The sequence below is a fragment of the Pleuronectes platessa genome, chromosome 15, assembly GCF_947347685.1.
Source record: "Pleuronectes platessa chromosome 15, fPlePla1.1, whole genome shotgun sequence".
Lineage (NCBI taxonomy): Eukaryota > Metazoa > Chordata > Actinopteri > Pleuronectiformes > Pleuronectidae > Pleuronectes > Pleuronectes platessa.
In genome coordinates, this window is record NC_070640.1 from 24,713,535 (window position 1) to 24,736,347 (window position 22,813).

General features: G+C 42.4%; 1 protein-coding gene across 3 annotated transcripts in view; it reads left to right on the forward strand.

The window, feature by feature from the left end:
• The window catches only part of amot (angiomotin), a 67,305-nt gene that overhangs the window by 13,048 nt on the left and 31,444 nt on the right, over nucleotides 1–22,813 (forward strand). For all 3 annotated transcript variants that reach the window (XM_053440883.1, XM_053440884.1, XM_053440885.1), the window contains exons 2-8: nucleotides 7,712–8,705; nucleotides 12,011–12,584; nucleotides 13,532–13,676; nucleotides 15,982–16,074; nucleotides 16,840–16,985; nucleotides 17,983–18,132; nucleotides 18,596–18,792. In XM_053440883.1, coding sequence (XP_053296858.1) covers nucleotides 7,774–8,705; nucleotides 12,011–12,584; nucleotides 13,532–13,676; nucleotides 15,982–16,074; nucleotides 16,840–16,985; nucleotides 17,983–18,132; nucleotides 18,596–18,792 — 2,237 coding nt within the window. In that variant the 5' untranslated portion in view covers nucleotides 7,712–7,773. The remainder of the gene's footprint in view (nucleotides 1–7,711; nucleotides 8,706–12,010; nucleotides 12,585–13,531; nucleotides 13,677–15,981; nucleotides 16,075–16,839; nucleotides 16,986–17,982; nucleotides 18,133–18,595; nucleotides 18,793–22,813) is intronic.

The following is a 22,813-nucleotide window of genomic DNA, read 5'->3' on the forward strand; positions in this document are numbered from 1 at the left end:
GCATATTTTATCATTTATATCATATAAAATATGTCATTAATATCGTTTAAAATCTTCTTACAGTGTGTTTCCTGGCGCGATACGCTTGCAGTGAGCGGAAAAATACACCGTGGTAACTTCAATGTTATTTACAACAGTTGATTGACATGTAGGTTTAGCTAATAGGAAGCCCCTATGTTGGTATGTTATGGACCAATAGGAGGAGGCAATGAATGTGGGGGGCGGGGTCAGACACGGAAGTGAGGACCCGAATAAAGATGTCAACATTAGTACACAGTCTGTCTCACTCACATTATTAAGCAAACTCGACAGACTTGACGCCGAAACCATCGGTGCAGGGCCCATGTGAACCGCACAAAGGTTTAACAGGGGGGTGGATAGGTGCAACTTGCTTTCCTTGGCGCTTCCCGGTGCAGCGCTTTGGAAATGAAATGATATGGTCAATTCGATTTTTTGGAGGAAAATTAATCGTTAAGATTAATCGACGAATCGGTAAAATAGTCGATTGTTTAATCGATAGAAAAATAGTTGTTAGTGGCAGCCCTAGTTAGAATGTAAGGTTGAATTGTGTTAAAAGCAGATGAGAAATCAATAAATTAAAGGCGATCATGACAGCCCTTTCCGTCTCAGCGTTTAAAAAGCAGGAGAGTGTGTGAAGCATCCTCCACTCCTCTGTGAGGGCTGTAGGCAAACTGCTGCGGGTCAAGGACAATTTGTTCAAACATTTTCATTAAAATAGATGTTAAAGCACAGGTCTGAAATCTGTAAGGGTTTTTGGAATGTTTGTTTTAGGTAGAGGGACCACAAAAGCATTTTTCTAGACTGTGGGAACATGTTGTGTCTTAAAAACTTGGCTCAGCTCTTTTGCACAATATTTTAAAATGCGCCCGCAGATATTCACTCTTTCAACATAATTGTGCTGATTTTCCTGAAGTTTAAGACTAAATTCCTGAATTTCATTTCTAAAATCAAACATGTCAAAAGGATTATAAAAGCAATTAAGAGCATATGCGAAAGTAGTGACTGAATCAAAACAATCTAAAGTGACTTGTAGAGATGAGCCGGATACTCGGCTGAAACGAGTATCCGGTACGGATAGAGCACTTTTGCCGAGCACGAGTATTATACGAGTAATACGAGTGAATATCTGTGCTCGGACTGAATGAAAATCCTCACACAGCGTCACAGCGCTCCTCCCCTTCACACACCGCTCTGCTCACTCACTCACAGAACAGCTCTCTGTCTCTCAGTCACTCAGGTTCGCGGGTCTTTTCCGTTAACGTTTAGGGTTTCTTCAGCTTGAAGTTTGTTTTTATTTCAGTTTGTACTTACTTATTAACCAGTAGAGCTCTGTTAAACGTGGGTTCGTTCAGACGTGGTGCTGGTAGCGACTCGCGTTGCGTCTCTGCCTGTCGGAGATTATTATTATTTTTTTTTTAAACATTTTTTTTTTCTTTTACTTCACGCATTGAGTGTCTGACTACTCTCTAGCGTCTGGATTCTCTCTCTCTCTCTCTCTCTCTCTCTCTCTCTCTCTCTCTGCCGGTCGTTGGAGTTTTTTTTTTTTTTTTAAACCGTCAGTTGGCTCTAACCAGTTTTATTTTACTTCACGCACTGAGTGTCTGACACTTTCTAGGTAGTAGTGGTATAAAAAAAAAATATTACAAATTAAGCTACACACACACACACACACTCCTCCTCTCTCTCTCTGTCTCTGTCTTACTCACTCATACACACACACTCACACACACACACACACACACACACACACCTGGTGTGGAAATTAATTAAAAAAAAAAAAAAAATGAAAACACTTATTACATTTCACTTCATAATTGCAACAGCATGTTTTGTATTCATTGTTGCAAAACTTGTTCTGTAAATAGTTCGTTTGCTATTGTGATCAAAATCATTGATCTGAAGCTCAATGCTGATGCTGTCCTGTAATAGTTTTCTAATCAGCAATAACTATAACAATTTCTGATCAACCCATATCAATTGCATGCTTAAAATAACATACTGGTTAAAGCCCCGCCCGTTTCAAGACAACCCGGCCTACTTCCGGGTTAAATCCAGCCCACTTCCGGGTTAAACCACACCCACTTCCGGGTTAGCCCCCGCCCACTCCGAGTAAGGATACGGATACAGATAATTCATATGGTTAACAGAGGATACAGATACAGATAATGCTGTACTCGCTCATCCCTAGTGACTTGAATGCCTTTTGTTTTATTCTGGAGACCATGCTCAGCCAAGGTTGTTTGCGGCCATTTTCCTCTCCAGAGCTGATCTAAAGTTTTGTTTCGCTCTTGAAATTCCTATTTTTAGCTCTTTGGTAGCTATGTGCAGGTCAAACGTGTCCCCCATTTTTAAAAGCAAGTTTCTTTATCTGCAATGCAGATTACACTACTTTGTTGACCTTTGGTTTATTGTCAGGGTCAATTTTAACCCTCTTGTTTGAATGATCATGTACATGCTGAAAACAACATAGGAACATGTAACATCCACCAGTTCATCTAGATCGTCACAGGACTCTTGAAACATCTCCTAGTCAGTGCACTCATGTGCACTGACATGTGCACAACATTCTTGTAAAGACAGCAAAAATTCCATGGTCCAGTCTTTTACCTCCCTAATTTGCATATTTTCCCCTCTTCAAAACAGTTGTGTAGATGGGCAGAAGATGAACACAGTTATGGTCCGCAGAGCCAAGATTTGGAAGTGGGAGAGATTTCAAGCTACCTTAACTGACCCACAACAAAAGTCAAAAGCCTTATCCCGCCTGTTTGGGCAGGAGGCTTTTTAACCCTCGTGTTGTTCTTGGGTCGGATTGACCCAGAGTGTTTGTGTGTGTCTGTGTGTAAGTGTGCGATCATCCGCAAGCCCTGGCCGGTCAGGTAGAGGGTTAGGATGACCCAAGGTTTGTCATTATCTAATTCTCCTGGGTGTAGTTGAGACCAATGGGTTGTCATTCTCGATATTTCTGGGGGGCCAGTTAGATCCCCAGGGAGGGCGCTGGGTTGCTGCACTGTGGGGTCAGTCAGACCAACACCTGATTCCAATTGTAATCTAGAGGGGTATATAGAGAAGCCGGTGTCCCATTCACCGTATGCCAACCTCCCTGACCATGCTACGATATCACGTCAGGCGTGTTTCACTATTGGAACAGCTATTCTCCGAGGATCCCTCCTCTGAGCCCGAAGAGGACGCAAAAGAGCCAGACCTAGAAGCGGACGGACGACCAGATGGAGTAGCAGACCAGAAAGAAGACAGAGACCACTTTGAGGACGACGTGGAGGACAACTCGGAGGATGAGGTAGAAGACAAAGGAGATGACAAGGACTACGACCCAGTGGGTGATGCTTCTGCAGATACGTCATCCTTGGATGAAGAAGAAGAGGGACAAGACCACGGCTGCACCACCACCCCCACCGGACTTGTGGAAGGAGACGCCTTCCAGTCAAGAAACGGGGAAATGACATGCTCATCGAGGGCATACGGCCAGGAAGGGAGCAGCTGCTCCTCGTCCGAGGTTGCTGCGGCTCTAAGCAAAGTCCTGCGCCGGTGAGATAGCATCGGCCTGTTCATCACGCCGACGGTAGAGAACATCATCCTGGAGATGACGAACTGGGAGGGTCGTCGAAAATACGCTGACGAATGGAAAGGGATGGATGAGATTGAACTGTGCGCCTATGTAGGGCTGCTGATCTTAGCGGGCTGTACAGGTCCCGGGGCGAGGCCGCTGCCAGCCTGTGGGACTCCGAGAGCGGTCGGAGTCCCACAGGCTGGCCAGGATGCGGCTAAAACTCTTCCAGACGTACTCCAGACTGCTGGGCTTCGACAACCGCAAGACGAGACTCTGTAGACGAGCCACGGACAAATTGGCGGCCTTGCGAGAGGTCTGGGACACGTGGGTGGCGCGGCTACCGTGTCTCTACAACCCGGGGCCTGAAGTGATCGTGGATGAGCAACTGGTTCTGTTCAGAGGTTAGTTATTATTATTATTATTATTATTATTATTATTATTATTATTATTATTATTATGTGTCTTGTAGATAGCGGCTGCTAATCCTTGTCCGCCTCTCATATCCTCTCCTCTCCTCTTCTTCTTTTTCTCCCTAGGCCGGTGTCCTTTCTGCCAGTACATGCCCAGCAAGCCGGCGAAATACGGGATCAAGTCGTGGGTGGCCTGTGATGCAAAATCCAGCTACGCTTGGAAGATGCAAGTGTACACAAGAAGGCAGGGCAGCGGATGCCTAAAACGGAACATGGGGTTGCGGGTAGTGCTCGAAGTAATGGACGGCCAAGAAGGTCGTAACGTCACATGCTACAATTACTTCACCTCCTACGAACTCGCGCGGCAGCTGCTGGAGAGGAAGATTACCGTGGTCGGCACGGTTCGGAAAAACAAGCCAGAGCTCACGATCGGGACGCTCACGGTAAGGGGAAGAGAGGTGTCCTCATCCAAGTTTGCATTCACGCCCACCGCCACTCTGGTGTCTAACATCCCAAAGAAAAACAGGAACGTGGTGCCGGGATGGGAAACCAGTCATTGTCCTGGACTACAACCGCAGCAAAGGTGGCGTGGACAACCTAGACAAGGTGATCGTAACATACAGCTGCAGGAGGATGACCGCGCGCTGGCCCCTGGTTATCTTTCACAACACTAATGACGTCTCTTCCTACAACGCCTTCAGGATATGGAGAGAGATCAACCCAGACTGGATGCTGGGCAAGCTGAACAAGCAGAGGGTGTTGCTAGAGCAATTGGGAAAGGCTCTCGCGACTCCATGCATCGGTCGAAGGGAGCGTATCCCCCGCACGGAAGCGTCCGCCGCGGTTGTGAAAGCCGTAAAAGCCACAGCCGCACAGAGAGCTATAGTCCTCATAGACGCTCGACCTGAGTGTCCGGCCTCTTCCACGGCCCTAGCAGCAGCCCCGCTCAGGCCGAGTAAGAGGAACAGGTGTCATATATGCCCCAGGAAAAAAGACTGTAAAACTGGCACTGTGTGCTGGCGGTGTAACAAATAAATCTGCAAGGGTTGCTCACATGTCTATTCCCCTACGTGTGCGTCCTAATATGCCGGGGGAAGCAAGGACAACACAAGGGTTAAGAGATACGTGGTTAAAATCACCAAATGTAAAGTTTGGAGCGTCAGTTGAGATTGGCAGATTGGCAGATTTTCAGATTTTGCACGACATTAAAAATGTTGCTCGACACAGAAGCTGCATTTGCCTTCGAAGAATGTACATAGTAGTGACAAAAGGTAGGGGAAACTTGCGGGGCAGGTAAAAAGGCAGCGACCAGATAAACAACCAAACCTCCTAAACAGTAGATGCAGACAGCACACTTACAAAAAAAAACACCATGATCATTGATTTAGATATGCCTTGCTCTGTAAGGAAAAACCTGATAATGTTTGGACATTTCCCTAGCACACTTTTCTGATTGAAAGGGAAAAACTGCAATCAACCTTTATTTCCATGAGCTTTGATATTAACAACACAACTTTTTTTTACTATGTGAAGAGTCCAAACACACTTGACTTATTAAAATAATGACACAACAAAAGAGCACATACTATTTTTCATTCCTCCTTCATAATTGACCTACCATCCCTGCTCCAAATGCAAACACAACAACACTTGCACACAATTGTCTTGCCATTTTTCCAGTATGCTGCTGTAACAAGTGATTTTGCCCAGTCTTTTCTTATTACAACAATTAAACCATTTACCTTCTCCTCATTATCATGCTTGAATCTAGTTTTTTGTATCTTACATCACTAACAACAAAACACATATGCATATGATGATGCATGCTTCATTGTCATGATATTTTCATGGTCTGGTCTGCACTTCATATAATGAAACATAACACAGCTGCAGCACACCTTTCTGCAATTTAATGTACACTTTCTGCTCAATTTCTGTCACTTCTATTACCTTGTACTTACCCCTACTACAGCATTTATTCCACCAGTGCTGCTGCTATTGTTTCTGTCTCAACATGAGGGTAGCAGATATCATGTGCAGTTGGCTGGTTAATATCACAATATTTCATTTTTGCTGTTACCGGAATAGCCCTAGATCCTGGATATTTAATATAATGCTGTTTAGGCACAGTTTTCCTTGGAGCTACTTGTACCCCTTGCGTCCAGTTCCCTCAGCAGTATGTGTCTTAACACCAAGTTAAAGGTACTATTATCATTTTGTGCCTAAGCTATTTTTCCATGGATTTCCACTTCATGGACAGCATAGTAACCATGAGAGTGGAGAGAGAGTTGGGACTGTACAGTATGCTGAGTGCACACAAGCTCACCTGGTAGCATGAGCTCCCAACATATTGAGGCTTTTGAGGACCTACTTTTGTCTGTACTTTTATTTAATCACTTTTATCCCTTTATCCCTAGATACCCTTTATTTCACACAGCTCTCAATAATTCAAATACCCCCTGATTTGTGCTGGATTATACTTTCTCTCCCTTGGCCAGACCTCTTTCACCATTGTTCTCAGTGTTGACTGCATGGAGCAACTCTTTAGTTTTTTGACATGACGTGTACTTGAGTGTCAATATCAGCTGGATCAGGATAATCATCTGTTACATTGCTTTTCTTTTGGTTTGTATATCACATTCAGCTGGTTGGTTTGTAGTTTAAAAGGGAGAATGGGTCCTTAATGAGTCACTTCTGATTGGTTTCTTGAATATGGATTGGTGCAACTTGTTATCTCAGTGTTTTGCCATATCTGAATTTTTTTTATCTAACAACTGCAAGCACAGGGTATACTGTACGTTAATTAATACCATATTGCCTGTGTATGTGGTTGTGGCTCAGGAGCTCAGGAGTGGGTCACTCACTAACCAGAAGGTCACTCGGTCAATCTCCACCTTCTCTAGTCTACATGCTGCAGTGTCCTTGGGCAAGACACTGAATTCCTCCTGACAATTGTACTGGCAGTGCAGGAACTGTGTGTAGAAGTGCTGAGTGATTGGACTTTGATTGGTCCATAAGACTAGAAAGGTGCTGTTTGAATAAAGTCCATATACCATTTGATTTTTGATGCATGTATAGTTGATATGTGGTCAGTGCGTTTGCGATCCTTATTTCCTACTCACACGAGTCTCTTTGATGTCGTTCACTGCTTCTTCATACCTCTTGTTCCAGTTCTGTGCTTCCTTGGTGGTTGAGTGAGGGTTAAGAGATGTGATTTAGTTATGTGTTATGTCACTACACCCACTTTTTAGTCATATTTTTCTGGAAATCAATTACATGCTTCACTTAAGTTAAATACCTACACTGACTAATTTGACATTACTGACATTAGCCCCTACCATTACAACACATATACTGAAATGGAAGTTAATTTAAAGTAACGTTGAATATTGAATATCCCTGAGACAGGTTTTCATTTATTTCGTTGTTGAGCAGCTTAATGTAGATTGATAGATTGATACCTTTTTTCTTGAATGTAACAAGCTGTCATACATCACTGGATGTTCAATGGCTGTTTGTGGGAAACAGCGAATGAATGATGGTCTTGGATGGTCCATGTGCATCTCTGACTTAGAAAATTCATGTCTCGTTTCCCCCCCCCTGTATTTGAGCTTTTAGCTGAATTTTTTTTCTGCCTTTTTTGTATCACTTGGATTGTTTTTGTTCACTAAAATTCAGATTATAATCCTTTTCTCTTTTCTCCTCCTTCTCTCAGGGACTGTAGACCGTGGGCAGGGTTTGTCCTTCCATGAGGTGGGTGATTGATGTGAGGCAGAGATGAGGACGACAGCTGAGGAATCATCAAACAGCAACAACAGTGTGGGTGGTGGATTGGGTGGCGGCAGCACTGTCCTGCAGCGCCTCCTGCAGGAGCAGATGAACCGTAATTACATGCTGCAACAGCAACAACAACAAGGAGGAGTAGCAGGGGGAGGTGGGGGCTACTCAGGACACGGACAGGTTGGCCCCTCCGATGATCACTCCATGACCCCCCACATAGCTCGACAAGAGCCCCAGGGCCAGGAGCTGCAGACAGACAATGGCCTGGAGAAGTTGGGCTCCACCAGAGTAGGAGGAGGGGTTGGGAGCAATGGTGGAGGTTTCGGGACTGGGGGAGGGAGAGGTGGCAGCATTGGAGGGCAATGCCCAAATCCAGAGGACCTCCCTACCTATGAGGAGGCCAAAGTACAGTCCCAATACTTCCGTGGCCATGGTCCTCCTACTCAGTCACAGCAGCAAAACAACCAGCCTCAGCAGCCTCCTCTCTCAGCTTCAGTGGGTGCTACCTTCTATGTCACTGGGGTAACCAGCACCAAGGTGCGTACTGAGGGTCGCCCAACTGTGCAACGAGTGAGTGGTGCAGGAAAAGTGCACCAGGATGATGGGCTGAAGGATCTAAAGCAAGGGCATGTTCGGTCTCTCAGTGAAAGACTTATGCAGCTCTCCCTAGCCACCAGTGGCGTGAAGGCACATGCTCCTGTCACAAGTGCCCCTCTCTCCCCCCAGTTATCCCCACCAGGCCCACAGAGTGACTTCTACAAGCCGCAGCATCGTGGCCCCCCTCCAGACTACCCCTTCAAAGGAATCGGCTCACCTTCAAATCAGCAGGAACCTGGAGGCCATTTTTACCAGGAGCAGAGAGGGAGGGAGCACTCGAGGGAGCTGCTTCCTGTCCGATACCAGCCACCACCTGAGTATGGTTCATTCAGGTAACAAACCTACGCACGCAATATGGTATTAATTAACGTATGTACAGTATAGACACTTAAAGCTGCAATTTTTAACTATCAGCCATCTACTTGATATGTGAAAGGGATGATGTCACAAACCCAGAGAGTGTGTCTTAGTGTTTGTGTATTACATTACATTACATTTAGCTGACGCTTTTTTCCAAAGCGACTTACATTTTTAGTACACTCAACATTTATGAGGGGCCACTTAGGGGTTCAGTATCTTGCCAAGGCCCTTCGCATGCAGATGGGGAAGAGTGGGGTTTGAACCGGCAACCTTCATGTTGGAGAACGCCCGCTCTACCCCCTTGGCCACACCGCCCCCTGTATGCCATTCATGCAATAATAACAATGATTATTATGAATTAAATTAATTTGAACTTGCTTGTGGTCACTCAGTGTCAGTTATTTAATACAGTTTTTTAGCAAAGTCCCCTATTGCAGGGGCAACTTCAGCTAAATTAACTTTAATGAGCCACCTTTATTTTGTTAGCACCATTTCCCATGTTGCTATAGATAATAATATTAGTCAAAATCCTCTCTCTCTATCTTGTCAAGGCAGTATGAAGAAGTTAAAGAGGAGAAGAGAGACAAGGAGGAACTTGTTTTAACATAATTGTTTGTTAAATTTGTATGATATGATATTTTGAATTCTAGCTGAGCTTGTCTTTGAGAATTTCTTACACTTCGATCACCAGGGAGTCAGTCAAGTAAGAGTGAGCTAGTTCAATACCACTGCTTAGTCTATAACACTTACTACTTATATGTAGTTGTTTTGGGGAATAGTATGATATTGAGCATATATAAGTCGTGGTTTAAACTGTGGTGGTTTAACAGTGGGTGATGCTCAACCAATTTTGGTGGGCCGCCTAGACTAAAAATGTCCAAGGTCGATTATTTTGTCCCAGTACAGCCGTGGTAAGGTGGTTGAAATTGCTAGTACTGGGTCGATTGGTCTTATTGTGTACTTTGTACACTTACAAGTAAACGTATCTGTGCTTAATGCAGGATTACACACTGTACATGTGTACACATAGCTGGATGGTAACTTAAAGTTAGTGCAACTGTGAAATACTTTTTTATTGGTATGAAGCCACTAAAACTAACAAAATAAACAGCACAAGGGAGAATGAAATATGCTAGAGCAAGACTTTGAATCCTTGCCAGATGAACTGCCCTGACCTGTGACATTCATACATGCCGATTTTACAATGAAGAGCGTTTATAAATCTTTTTTTAATTCCAATTAATAATGTCAGAACCATAATGATTGTTTTGGAAATTGTGTCTCACCATAGTCATGTTAGAGGTTTCCATAGTGATGACAGAGTACAGAACCAGAAAACATTTCTTTCAAATTAAGTGGAAAATTATGAAAATGCTGCGTTTACCATTATCCGCAAAGACACACATTCATTATATCCGTCCTGTGATTATCAAACAACTCTTTTTTGGCTTCTCAATTTTCTTAACTGCAATGATCAATTATCATATTAAACTGGTTTCCCTTTCACCAAAAAATGTCCTAAGACCAGTTGGCTTTTTCCACAGACAGATTATCAAATACAGTTTAACACAGATTCATGTTGAGTCTAAAACTTCAATAATTATGTCGATCCTGCGTGGGTTTGGTTCCAAAACAAAAAGCACAAAATTATATAATAAACAACTGAATACTCAAAGTTCTAATGACATGGACTTTGGAAAATGATAAAAATAAACATTGAAAAAGACGATATTTGAGAACTTTTCATGGTCTCCCAACAGTGTTCTTGAAACAGGGAGAACAGATCCTGTTGGGCCTGTTTCCCACGCGCCTATTAACCTCAGAATAAACCAAATTCAAACAGCCATGAATACTGCATCAGGCTAGGACGAGTCTAGACATGATCTCTGTGGCTCTGATGATGTACCTTTGTGGGCTAGAAGCAGGAATATTTGCTCCACTCAAAGTCAGCTGAGAGCTGGTGTTTTGTCACCTCCCTCAAATGTAGTTCTACTCAATTAATCTAGACTTGTACATTTAACAATTTGTCCACAACAATATCCAGAGTTGCAATTGATTAAATAAGCTTGACCTTTGCTGTTTTAGACACTCTCTGTTGATATTTTGGATTGTAAAAAACATAATAACAAAATCCTGTATCCTGGGTGTTTGCTAAGAGTCTGGCAACATTACACATGTCTCGCTCAACGAGAAGTGGCACTAAACTGTGCAGCAGCTAGTTGTCCCTCCTCTGCTAGCCACTGCAGCTGTGTCGTGGCTGCCAGGGAAGTTTTTGTAAGAACCATTAATTTATACACCCACATTTATAAACATAAGGCCTAGGTTGAAAAATACTGTAATTCTTCTTGAAATCTGAACTGCAGTTTCAGGTTATCAGCTTACATACATATAGATCAATATGTCTATGATAGTCAAAAAAAGCCACGTTATTGTGCATAATTAAAAAAATTAATTCAAAAACATTTTCTGATGATTCACTAGAAATCCTACAAACATGTTGTCCCATTTTCATGCCAGGTATTATTTTTGATAGAACTTTTTATAACTGGTGTTATACCTGGGTTTAAATATCAAAATCAGCAAAGAAACAATGTTTAAAAAACCCATTTCCAATGGTTTTGGTTTTCCTGCAGAAGTTTGAGATAGGAAGAATAAAATGTATCTCAAGAACTCCTTGAGGACATTTCTTCAACTTCAACATCAGTTGTCACTTGGACTGAAAGAAGTGAATAGATTTCAGTTGTCAAAGGTAAAGGTCACTGTGACCTTATATTATACCTTAAATGTATACGGAAACTGCACTGGCTGGCGGAGGCATACCAACGCATAAGGGAAATTCTAGTTTTTATTGTAAATTAATTGATTTTACAATTTTTTTTGGTTATTGTTCAAGGTTATTTCTGCTCCATTGTTTTTTTTAAATTAAAATACATGGCCATGATCTCAAATTGATTTAAAATATTTTCAGCCCCCAATGCATCTTTTAATTGTTTTTTTAATTTGCTATCACCTTTCCTGAAAGGTACTGTATGGATAATGATTATTATTACTATGCAGAAAAAGAAGAAAGATTTCACACACCCTGCGAATTTTCTCTATTAGGAATCCATAGTCTATTTCAACATCTTATTCTCACTGAGTAAAATTTTATAAACATGTAACTTATAAAAATAAACAGTCACAATGTTTGTTAAAAATATTGATATGTTCTAAACATCAACCTAAGAGACTAGCTTAGGTAGAGGACCATGTAATCACACAGCTGATCTCTTCTCAGGTCCAGTAAGGATGGTTCGCTTCACTCCCAGAGGCCCCTTCACCAGCACAGTCCCACATCCTCTGTCACCTCGGTTGGCTCCTTGTCCCGTGCTCAGTCCACCCTCAGCAGCACGCTCGGTGCCTCCCACTCCTCCCATATTTCCTTTCACCACCAGCACCCCCAGAACCATGGTGAGCCTTTCCATTGCATTGGGCCCCGCAGTCCACAGAGTCCTAGTATGCAACATGCAAGTGAGCCCTTGAACTTAGGGACGATTCATCCACCCCTACAGAGAGGTCATGGTTTCTCACGTGACCCCTATGGCTCTACCCCAAGGATGCACCATCAGCAACAGCACCATCAGTATCATCATCATCATCAGCAGCAGCAGCAGCAGCAGCTGCAAGGACACTTCCAGCTGCCAGTCCAGGCTGGAAATTTCCCCCATCCGCACTCCTACTCCCAACTGCAGGGAGAGCCCTTTGCCATGATGGCACGTACCCACCAGGTGGTGGATGTGTTGACAGAGGAGAACAGGATGTTGAGGCAGGAGATGGAGACGTGTCGTGAGAAAGTCACCAAGTTGCATAAGGTAGCATCTTCTGCAGAAGCCGTTTACAGGATATTGTTCACATTTTCAATATTGATTCCTACTGTCCATACTGACCCCTTCTAAAAGCAATATCAATGTAAGAGAAGGTGGACTCAATCATCAGTTATTTTTCTGTTCATAAATTAATGTTAAATTAATCAATTATAAACTTTTGTCTAAGTTTATAATTGGGAAAAAATCTGGATTCTGTCTTCAGTGTCAAAGTATACAATTAGCATTTATTTGGACTGCTGTTTACGCACCTTGTTTTAGGCACATTTGTGACACTTGATAAAAAAATGCAGCAAAGCAAACATTTTAACAGTCACCTTTTATCTGGGATAGACAACATTCAAAATACCCAGAACTTTGCAAATATTTTGATGGCAGATGGGTGTTCTTCTAAAGGAAGAGATTCTGAGTATGAGATTCTGATGTTCACAGGCAGTGTTTATTATTGTGGAGATGTGGCAGAGGGATAGTAACTGCAGGCATTTTATATTTAAAACTGTAGAGAGTTGGACTCAAATGTAAATAATACTAACATATCAAGTGAATCATATGTGATAAAAGGGGAATAACTTTGAAAAAATCCACTGCCAAATTAATTTAATGATCATTTAATGCATGTAATGTACCTCAATGGAACATGTTTTGGGGAAATGTTGAGATTAAAAAAAAACTAACCTCATTTTAAGTCAGGGGACTTGAGTAAATCTATTTAAAAAATCCATCTGTTCATTCATTCAATGGTAGGTATTTCAGGTTTGTTAACACTGGGCAGGGTCAAATCTCATTCCCTATGAAAAGTGAAAATGACACTTTTTGTGAAGACTGTAAACAGGGAAGTCCCCAAGATGTACCGTTTGATAGAAAGCATACCCAGCAATCAAAATACAGTGTTGTTTGTCAAATGGCTCTCTCTGAGGTCCTGTGTCTGTGAGCAGTTGGAAACAGAGATCCAGCTGGTGTCTGAGGCCTATGAAAATCTTGCCAAGTCCTCCTCCAAGAGGGAGGCCCTGGAGAAAACTATGAGGAACAAGCTGGAGCTGGAGGTGCGCCGGCTGCATGACTTCAACAGGGACCTCCGAGGTGAGAGTGCATAGCGATGCAGTAACCATATAATAATATTTTTATAAAGGTTTTTTCACAGAGGAGAAGCGGAGTGATATGTTAATGTGTTAATACACAGCAAACACATAGCACTGTTTATTATTACTACGTTTATTTACCGTCTATTGAATGGTTCGTTGGCACATCATTGTGCATAAAGTTCAAATGGAAAAAAAGACATGTCCCTGGCTGTAAATGTACACATACGGGATATTTTTACATTTTAAGTAAAAGGAAAGAAAGGTAATTTAATTTAGCCAATTTGTGGTAAATCTGAAGGGTTAGTTTTTTCATGGAAAAGACTTACAACCACAAACATTTCTCTTTTCTTTGTCAGTGTTTTATAGTCATCAATAGTAAATGTTCTGGTTCTGATGAGCTGTAGTAACTGCTTTCACATGTATGAACTGCTGCAGCCACAGTTTTAAAGGGGACATATTATGCCCATTTGACCACAAGTTGATATGGTTCCTTGGGGTCTTAATGAAATGTCTGTATCATTTTTTGGTCAAAATACAACAAAGATCATTTAAAACAGCACCCTTTTTACCCTGTCTGAAACAGTTCCCTCAGATTGACCTGTTTTGAGTGCCTGTTCCTTTAAAAGCTCACGAGCCAGCTCTCTTTCCCTCCCCTTCCATTTTTCCAGAATTTTTGGGTCGGTAGACATGCCAGATACCCAAATTAACGTGTAAAAGCGCAGCAAAAGTGGAATTTTCATAATATGTCCCCTTTAAATGTATAAGCCATAGATGAACAGTCTGATCACTCAATCAGTTTTTTTAGAGATTTGATGAAGGCCAAGTTTTGAGTAGCCACAGGTTTTAAGTATTTCCTGATGTGCTAGTGTTCCTTCTTTGAGCCAAATCAAACTGGGCTTTTTTCCAAAGCTCAAAATGAAAAAAAAAAAACAACCAGAGAAGATAACAATAAACAACATTGTTCTTCCTTTCCTATTGATTTATATGTTAACACACAGGGAAACAAATGTGTCTGTGTGTGTGTGTGTGTCTTCAGTCTGGACTGAATGTGGTCTGCCTCTCTTCAGTGGGTCTCCCAGCAACACTAAAGCCATTTTCAGACATGAACCCCGGAAGATGTCTGGAGAATTTGGTCCGGACTTTCTACAGAAGTTGCCTTTTGCACATGCAGAATGCATAAAGAGTTCTTTGCTCAGACGTGTTCACAACAACATTTCAATTTCCTCAGCAAACAGAGTCAGGACGTAATGTTTTAATTTTCCAAGATAACATGTTTATATTTACAGCACATTGACATATTGAGCGTATGCTCTTATTACCACAAACTCTCTTGACATCTTTGTCACTGTCGCCCCTTTTTTCCCCCTGTTTTCTTTTTGTTTTGTTATTGTTATTTTTGCATCTGTCGCATGTTAGAAACATGATATTTACCCCCACTTACTCACGTTGAATCCTGCATGATCTTCTGCTATGTACTCTCATCAGCTCTTCTAGACATTCTGTGGGCTTAATACTAGGGAAAAAGTCTGTAGGAAGGCTTTCACTAGGACAATTGCATTCAACCCCCACCCCTCCAACCCCACGGAGAAAGTTCTGAGGATCTCTGGAGTTCATTTCATGTCTGAAAGTAGCTTAAGGCTACATACACACTAGTACATTTTCCCTTGAAAATCCATTAACTCAAATACTTCGGTGTTTTAGAGTTGCTTATACAGAGAAGTTTGCTGCTGGCCCTTTATTAGTTTGAAAACTCCAGGGCTGCGTTTTAGGCTGGACGGGCAGAAACAGGGATGTTTGAAAACGGTGATTAGACACTCACAGCCACTTACTTGGGTCTTTTTTTCGATGACAACGTAGCCTTCAATGATTCATCAGGCTCCTATCACATGATCCATTACCAGGAGAACACAACTGGCATTAGCCTCGGCTACCAGTGTAGAATGCAACATGTATAATCAATTACAAGCATTGCATACACTGTTGTCTTTGCTGAAAGCTGTTACACATTTTACAACTGATAACGTGTCCAGCGGCAAGCGAATGCTTTCCTGTTTACACCGGCACATGCATGACCAGTGTATGTGAATGGCCAAGTGATATATATGATATAAGTAAAAGTCATGATCAGAGCAAGTAACGAAGAAAAGTTAGACTTAATGCAACATTCGTACAGATCTACTTTGAGAGATTTTTTTATAATTTTACCTCCAGTATATTTAGTCCCATTCACTTCCTCTTGTTGCCTGTATTGTACTGTATATACCAGTTATTAACTGTGAGCATTTGTGTTGTGTGTGTTTAAGAACGCATGGAGACGGCCAACAAACAACTTGCTGCTAAAGAGTTTGATGGCTCAGAGGACAGTCGCAAAACCATCTCCCAGCTGGTCACACAGAGTGAATAACACGCACGCACACACCTACTCTAACCTACTGTGAAGATTCGGGGTGCCCACCCTTCAGAGGCTGCATTTAAAGACTAAATTCATCAGCGCAGCGCGAAAGTCTCAATTCGGAGACTTACCCAAATAAGGGGTGGGCGGATCGATTCCAAGTATCGATATTACCAATACAAAGGGAACAGTTTCAGTTTCGTTCTTTTAAGTTATTCCCATGCATAGAGAAGAGAAGCTGTCTATCTACCTGGTCAGGAACACGCGCAAACCTTCTCTTTCCTCCTCGCCACTACTGTGTCTGTGTGTTGCTGCAGTGCACACCCTGACCAGTTGAGAACCCTGCTTTCAGGAATGAAATGAAAATGGTTGGCAATAGTTAAGTAGTTTTGTTTTATTATTGGAACATTGATTAAATTCTAAAAGGCTTGAAAACATTACTTGTTTGCACTTCATTCCAATGTATATTTTTTCATGTATTTACTTCAATTTACAATGATAAAATAATTATTTTGCCAAAAAAAAGTGCACTTTTTATATAATAAATCACTATCAGCGATATTAGCCATAAATGATGAAATAAGAAGACCGGACTCAATTTATTTAGCTCCATGTGGTCTACCAGGTCCCCTGAAGGATGAAGCCCCTGAATTGAGACATAGCCATTAAGTCAGATGTGCCATAACTAACATTCTGAGTACATAACTATCACCTTAAAAATATGCTGGAAACCCTTTTTCTACAAGATTTCATGCTTTTGTGTCTTCAGACAAAGAAACACTTCGTGAGAAGGAGAAGCTGGAGATGGAGGTGAACTCACTGCGCTCCACCACTGAAGATCAAAGGAGACACATTGAGATCAGAGACCAGGCACTCAACAATGCTCAGGCCAAGGTAGTCAAGCTGGAGGAGGAGGTAAGAGCATCATCTTTTAATCCTGCAGGTTTTTGGTTTTGTTGTGCTTGTTGTCAACTCTCAGAGCCAGAAAATCCTGATCATCACCTCCTCCCTCCCTGACTCATTGGACCCCCTTCAGTTTGCCTACAGGCCAAATAGGTCAACTGAAGATGTCATCTCCCTAACCCTACACACTGCCCTCTCCCACCTGGACCAGAGGGACACATATGTGAGAACGCTGTTCATTGACTTCAGTGTTCAATGCCGTCGTGCCCCTGATGCTAGTCACCAATCTCAGAGACCTTGGGCTCAACACCGCCTTCTGTGATTGGATCCTGAACTTCCTTACGTGGAGACCTCAGGCTGAACCGTAAGGCTATACAGAGGATGGTGAAGTCTGCCAAGCACATCACCAGGACGCCATCTATTGAGGACCATAGCCAGCGGTGTAGGGAGAAAGCCAACCGGTTAATTAAAGACCCCTATCACCTCATAAACTGTCCTGCCTGCTGCCATTGGGCCGATGGTAATGCAGCAGGCCATCAGACTTTTAAACTCCTCCAATCTGCAATAACTCCTCTAAATCTGCACCATACAACATTTGCACTGCTTTTTTTAGGTGTTTATTTTATTATATCCTATATTAAAACCGTAACATTTTATTTTGTGTCTATTTTATGTTATTTTGTATATATTTATTTAAGTTTGTATACATTATTTTGTATTTTTTGCTTGTGTAATATTTTGAGCATTGCTAGAAGGGAGCCTGTGACCCACGCATTGTATTACCAGCGACTACTGAATGTAATTGTGTGCACATGACAATAAAGTCTTAGCAGAGCCAGACTCAATATGGGCAGCCATCAGAAGAATCGGTTGAAGATAAGGAGAGAGGGGCCAGGAACAGTTTTTATCTCTTGCATTATTGAACACCAGAAAGCAGTTTTTCAAGTGTGTGTGTGTGTGTGTGTGTGTGTGTGTGTGTGTGTGTGTGTGTATGTGTGTGTGTGTGTAGCTGAAAAAGAAGCAGGTTTACGTGGAGAAAGTGGAGAGGATGCAACAAGCCTTGGCTCAGCTTCAGGCAGCTTGTGAGAAGAGGGAGCAACTCGAGCATCGTCTCCGTACGAGACTGGAAAAGGAGCTGGAGTCATTGCGCATGCAGCAGGTAACATGACTTTGGTAACAGCTTATCATACAGAATATTGCTTCTTGAAAAGGATAAGTTTGTCATATTGTATATATCAGCTGTAAACAACAAATACTGTCAGATTTTAACGCATTTTATAACAATGCAGACTATTTGTCTATCTTTAATGAGATCAAAGTGTTGACGGCTTTGGTTCAGTAGGTAGAGTGGGTTGTCTACTAAGCGGAAATTCAGTTTGTGCACCTCAAGTGTGGAAGAAATTGATGCAAGTATAAGGTATAAAAACCGTAACCTGTTATTTTTAAGAAAGCTTGCAGTCATACTAAACTGTTTGTTTGCGCTTTCTCTTTCCCATCTTATCTTTTCATTGTCCCTCTGCAAGCCTTTTACCCTCATTTGACACTCACAGATGACAGATTTGTTTTTTTTCTGTCTCATTCTTTCTTCCTGTCCCCTGTCTTCATGCCTTTGGCTCTCCCAGCGTCAGGGAGCCTCTCACAGCAGTGGTGGGGTCCCATCTGAGTACAATGCCACAGTGCTGATAGAACACCTACGGGAGAAGGAGGAGAAGATCCTGGCTCTGGAGGCCGACATGACCAAGTGGGAGCAGAAATACTTGGAGGAGTGTGTGATGAGGCAGTTTGCATTGGATGCCGCCGCCTCTGTCGCCACGCAGAGGTACATTTGCATTAGAGTTACTGACCTTTAATTTTGTGTGACTGTGGCCCTCGTTGAAGAGGCAGTTGTATGAACATATTTGCTCCTAAGGGGCATGTACAAGCAGAATTTGACGATACCACAAATTACTCTTTCTTGACCATGCCAAGGGGCTCTCACCACAGCAGCCAGAGACAAAACACTCAGGCTTTAACATCTTTACTTGAAAACTAGGTGCAAACACATACTTAACATAAATCCAGCACTTTCTGCTGGCATATAGCAGGTTGGTTTCTGTCCTTGTGTCTCTCCCGTAACTGTCTCCATGTCTCTGAGTCTCCGGCAGGCATCTTAGTTGCTGCCTTTTAAATGTAAGGATAAGCAACCAACAGCTCTCATCTGTTCTGATTGATCCTCTGTGGTGAAGGTGCTCTCCAAGTCCGCTCACCTCAACAATCCTATTAATAGAAAGAATTCTCAACAAAAAAAGGCAACAAAAAGTTGCTAACTCATTCAAAGTTTGGGGCTGTTATGGCTATTTCTTTTTTGGCCATAAGCATCACTATCTCACCTTTTTAGTGTGTTACAGATTTCAGGCTTCGATTTGACCACAAATCTCTGCTTTGACTTGAGTAGCTCTGGGTGATGCGATGCTATAGCCCGAAGCACTTCATTATTATCTGTTATTGGAGAGGTATCTATGGTTGAGCCTGATGCTTTGTTGGGGCCTGCTTTATATTGCCCTTTTTAGGGCCCGACCACCGAATGGTGAGAGGCCCTATTGAAATTGTAAGGATTCTTCTTATTATTAGGGGCCGAGCACGTAATCGGTTGGAGGCCCTATCGAAATTGAAATGATTACTAGGGCTACACTGTAGCACTAACGGGTCCGAGCACAGGCAATTTCAAGTATGTTGCGGTCGGTGAAGAGAGAACATTCGATAAACAAGCGCTCTTTTCCGCGTTGCATGCGTTAGCGCACTGCGGCAAGGATAAACGCTTCACTTCCTGTAGCCAGCAGGTGGCGCTATGATTTTAAGTCATGGTGTCTTTGTTGATGTCATCAGGTCAAGCCTCTTGTCTTACATGTGTAGTTTGGACTCTATTGGACCAAATATGACCAAAATACAGAAGCTTGCGTTTTGATGGCGTGTAATCAAACTTTGCCGCCACACCATGGTCACACTGTATGAAGAAAAGTTGAAATTTGATAACTTTATATCTCCTTTTTTTTGTTAACATTGTCCAATTGACACAAAATTGCTCACGCTACATCAGAGCGCCTACTTGAACAGATCTAAATGTCTATGCGTAATAATAGTGATGGCGCCACCTACTGGCAACAGGAAGTAAGCTTTGTTTTACAACTATCATTCGATTTACATACAATTTTCAGTTTGATGTGCAATTGATAGCGTGGACCGCAATGAGCAATTAGAAGGCAAAGGATCGACATCGCGTGACGGACGCAAGTAGTGAAGCATTTATCTTGCCGCAGTGCGCAAAACGCATGCAACGCGGAGACGTGCGCTTGGTCATCGATCGCTCTCTCCACCGACCGCTACAGGCTTCAACGTGCGGGTGCTCGGGCCCGCAAGTGCTACAACGAAGCCCTAGTTAGGGACCAAGCACCTCCGGTGGGAGGCCCTATTGAAATTGTAAGGATATTCTGAGCGTTTTTCAACATGCTCAAAAAGTTTTAAAAGTTTGCAGTAAATTAGAAAGTGGTGAAAATTTACGTATTCTGGAGTATTTGGAAATGGGTGTGGCAAAATGGCTCAACAGCGCCACCTACGGAAAAGCCCCTCATTTAGCATTCACTGATCCTAACGAAAATAAGGATTAGTTGTGTATCATGACCAGATACACAAAAAAAGCCTCAGGGAGCATTATGAAAAACTTAACAGGAAGCTCGCCATTTTAGATTTAGTGGCCATTTTGGCCATATTCCACATTTTTACTTTGATGTACTTGTCGTAAAGCTTTCATCAGATCGACTTAAAATTTAGACGAGTGTCATCACAAGAAGATGGAGATCTAAAGTTATTGAAAGATCGATTTTTCGTCACACCGTGTGACCGTGGCGGGGCGTCAAAATTTGTTTAAACGCCATCAAAACACGGGCTTCTGTATCTTGGACATATTTGGTCCAATCGAGTCCAAACTAGACACGTAACACAAGCGTCGCGACCTGAAGACATCTATACAGAAATCGTGATTTAAAATGACAGCGCCCCCTGGTGGCAGCAGGAAATGTCTTGTTTTTTGGTACGTCTTACACTTGGATGTATGTCTCCTCATCCACTTTGCAAAACCATGTCAAACTGTGTCAAATGGGTTGCAAGACATTGATAATGTAGGCATAAGTTTACTGTGACTTTTCGTCATGCGCATTATTAATGCCGTGGCTCAAAGTTCATCAGCTCGCCATGACACACGAAATCGCTCTAACTTCCGTGATCATGGGTCCATCGCCCTCAAACTACATATGTGTATCAACAGCCCCCCCTTGAAGATATTCAGATGGTTTTAAGGAATAGGCGTGGCAAAATAACTGACTAGCGCCCCCTAAAGAGGAGCCCCGGCACTACGATTGGTCTACATCTACAAATTGATAGTAACATGTGTCTTTTCATGACAAAGAAATAAGTCTCTTGGATAGATATGCTTAAACAAACAGGAAGCCCGCCATTTTGGATTTAGTGGCCATTTTGGTAATATTCCACATTTTCACTTTGACGCACTTGTCGTAGAGCTTTCATCGGATCAAATTAAAATTTAGATGAGTGACATCAAAAGAAGATGGAGATCTAAAGTTATCAACATTTTAACTTCTCTGGCGTGGCCACGGTTATACAGTATGACGAAAAGTTATACTTTTGATAACATTAGATCTCCATCTTGTTGTGATGACACAAATTTTAAGTTGATTTAATGAAAGCTCTACGACAAGTACATCCAAGCAAAAATGTGGAATATTGCCAAAATGGCCACTAAATCTAAAATGGCGAGCTTCCTGTTGCGTTTTTCATAATGCTCCATGAGGCTTTTTTGTGCATCTGGTCATGATACACAACTATCCTCATTTTCGTGAGGATCAGTGAATGCTAAATGAGGGGCTTTTCCGCAGGTGGCTCTGTTGAGCCATTTTGCCACGCCCAATTCCAAATACAAAGTAAAAAGATTAGACAGACAGATAGCTTCACATTAACGTCAACATCAATACTCTGAATAAGGAGCCTTTAGCAAACGTAATGCTACTTAAAACAGCTGCTCTTAAAATGCAGATGTGACTTTAAATACTCACGTTTCAGTTGATCACAGTAAATCTGTTTCTGCAGAATAATTATCTGTGTAACGTAGTCAAATTATATGGGTTGGCGAGTGAAACATCTTTACGTACCATTAGATAGCTTACGTGGTGGAGCTTATTCTCCAAACACACTCATCCTCATCAACTCTAACGCTTTCCCTGCTGGTTGGACCGGATCATGTCGGTTCATGTCGGGTCAATAGCTCCGTACGGTCCCATTAGCATCGCCATTACTGATGGTATCTTGCCTTCAGGCTAGCGGAGCTAAGCTAAAAGGCGAGGTACAGAGTAGGGCTGTGTTCAAAAAATCGATATGGCAATATATATTGTGACGTCGTCATGCCGATGCGCGCATCGATGCAGATGCTACTGTATCGATACGGCATCCAATTGTTTGATGGCCGTCTTGAAATCGAACTTCACCTATGGTGCAGTGCACGATAATGGCAATAGGTGGAAGCATAGGCAAAAACAGTACAAGGCTCAATTCAAAACAAACAAGGAAGAAACAGCGGAAGAGTTATTGCACGTGAAATGCTTGTCCCGCAGTCTTAATTCAGCAGCTCAACGTGCACTCGAGTCGCCCACCGTTTCTTACTTACTATCCACTGAGGTGTGGAAGAATGCCAAGGAGTTGTGGACCTTAACTGAAGCGGACCTGGCCTGTGCTGAAGATGAGGCTAAAGCCCTGTAGCCGCTAAAAGTTGCAACACTTGTAATGTCCGAAGA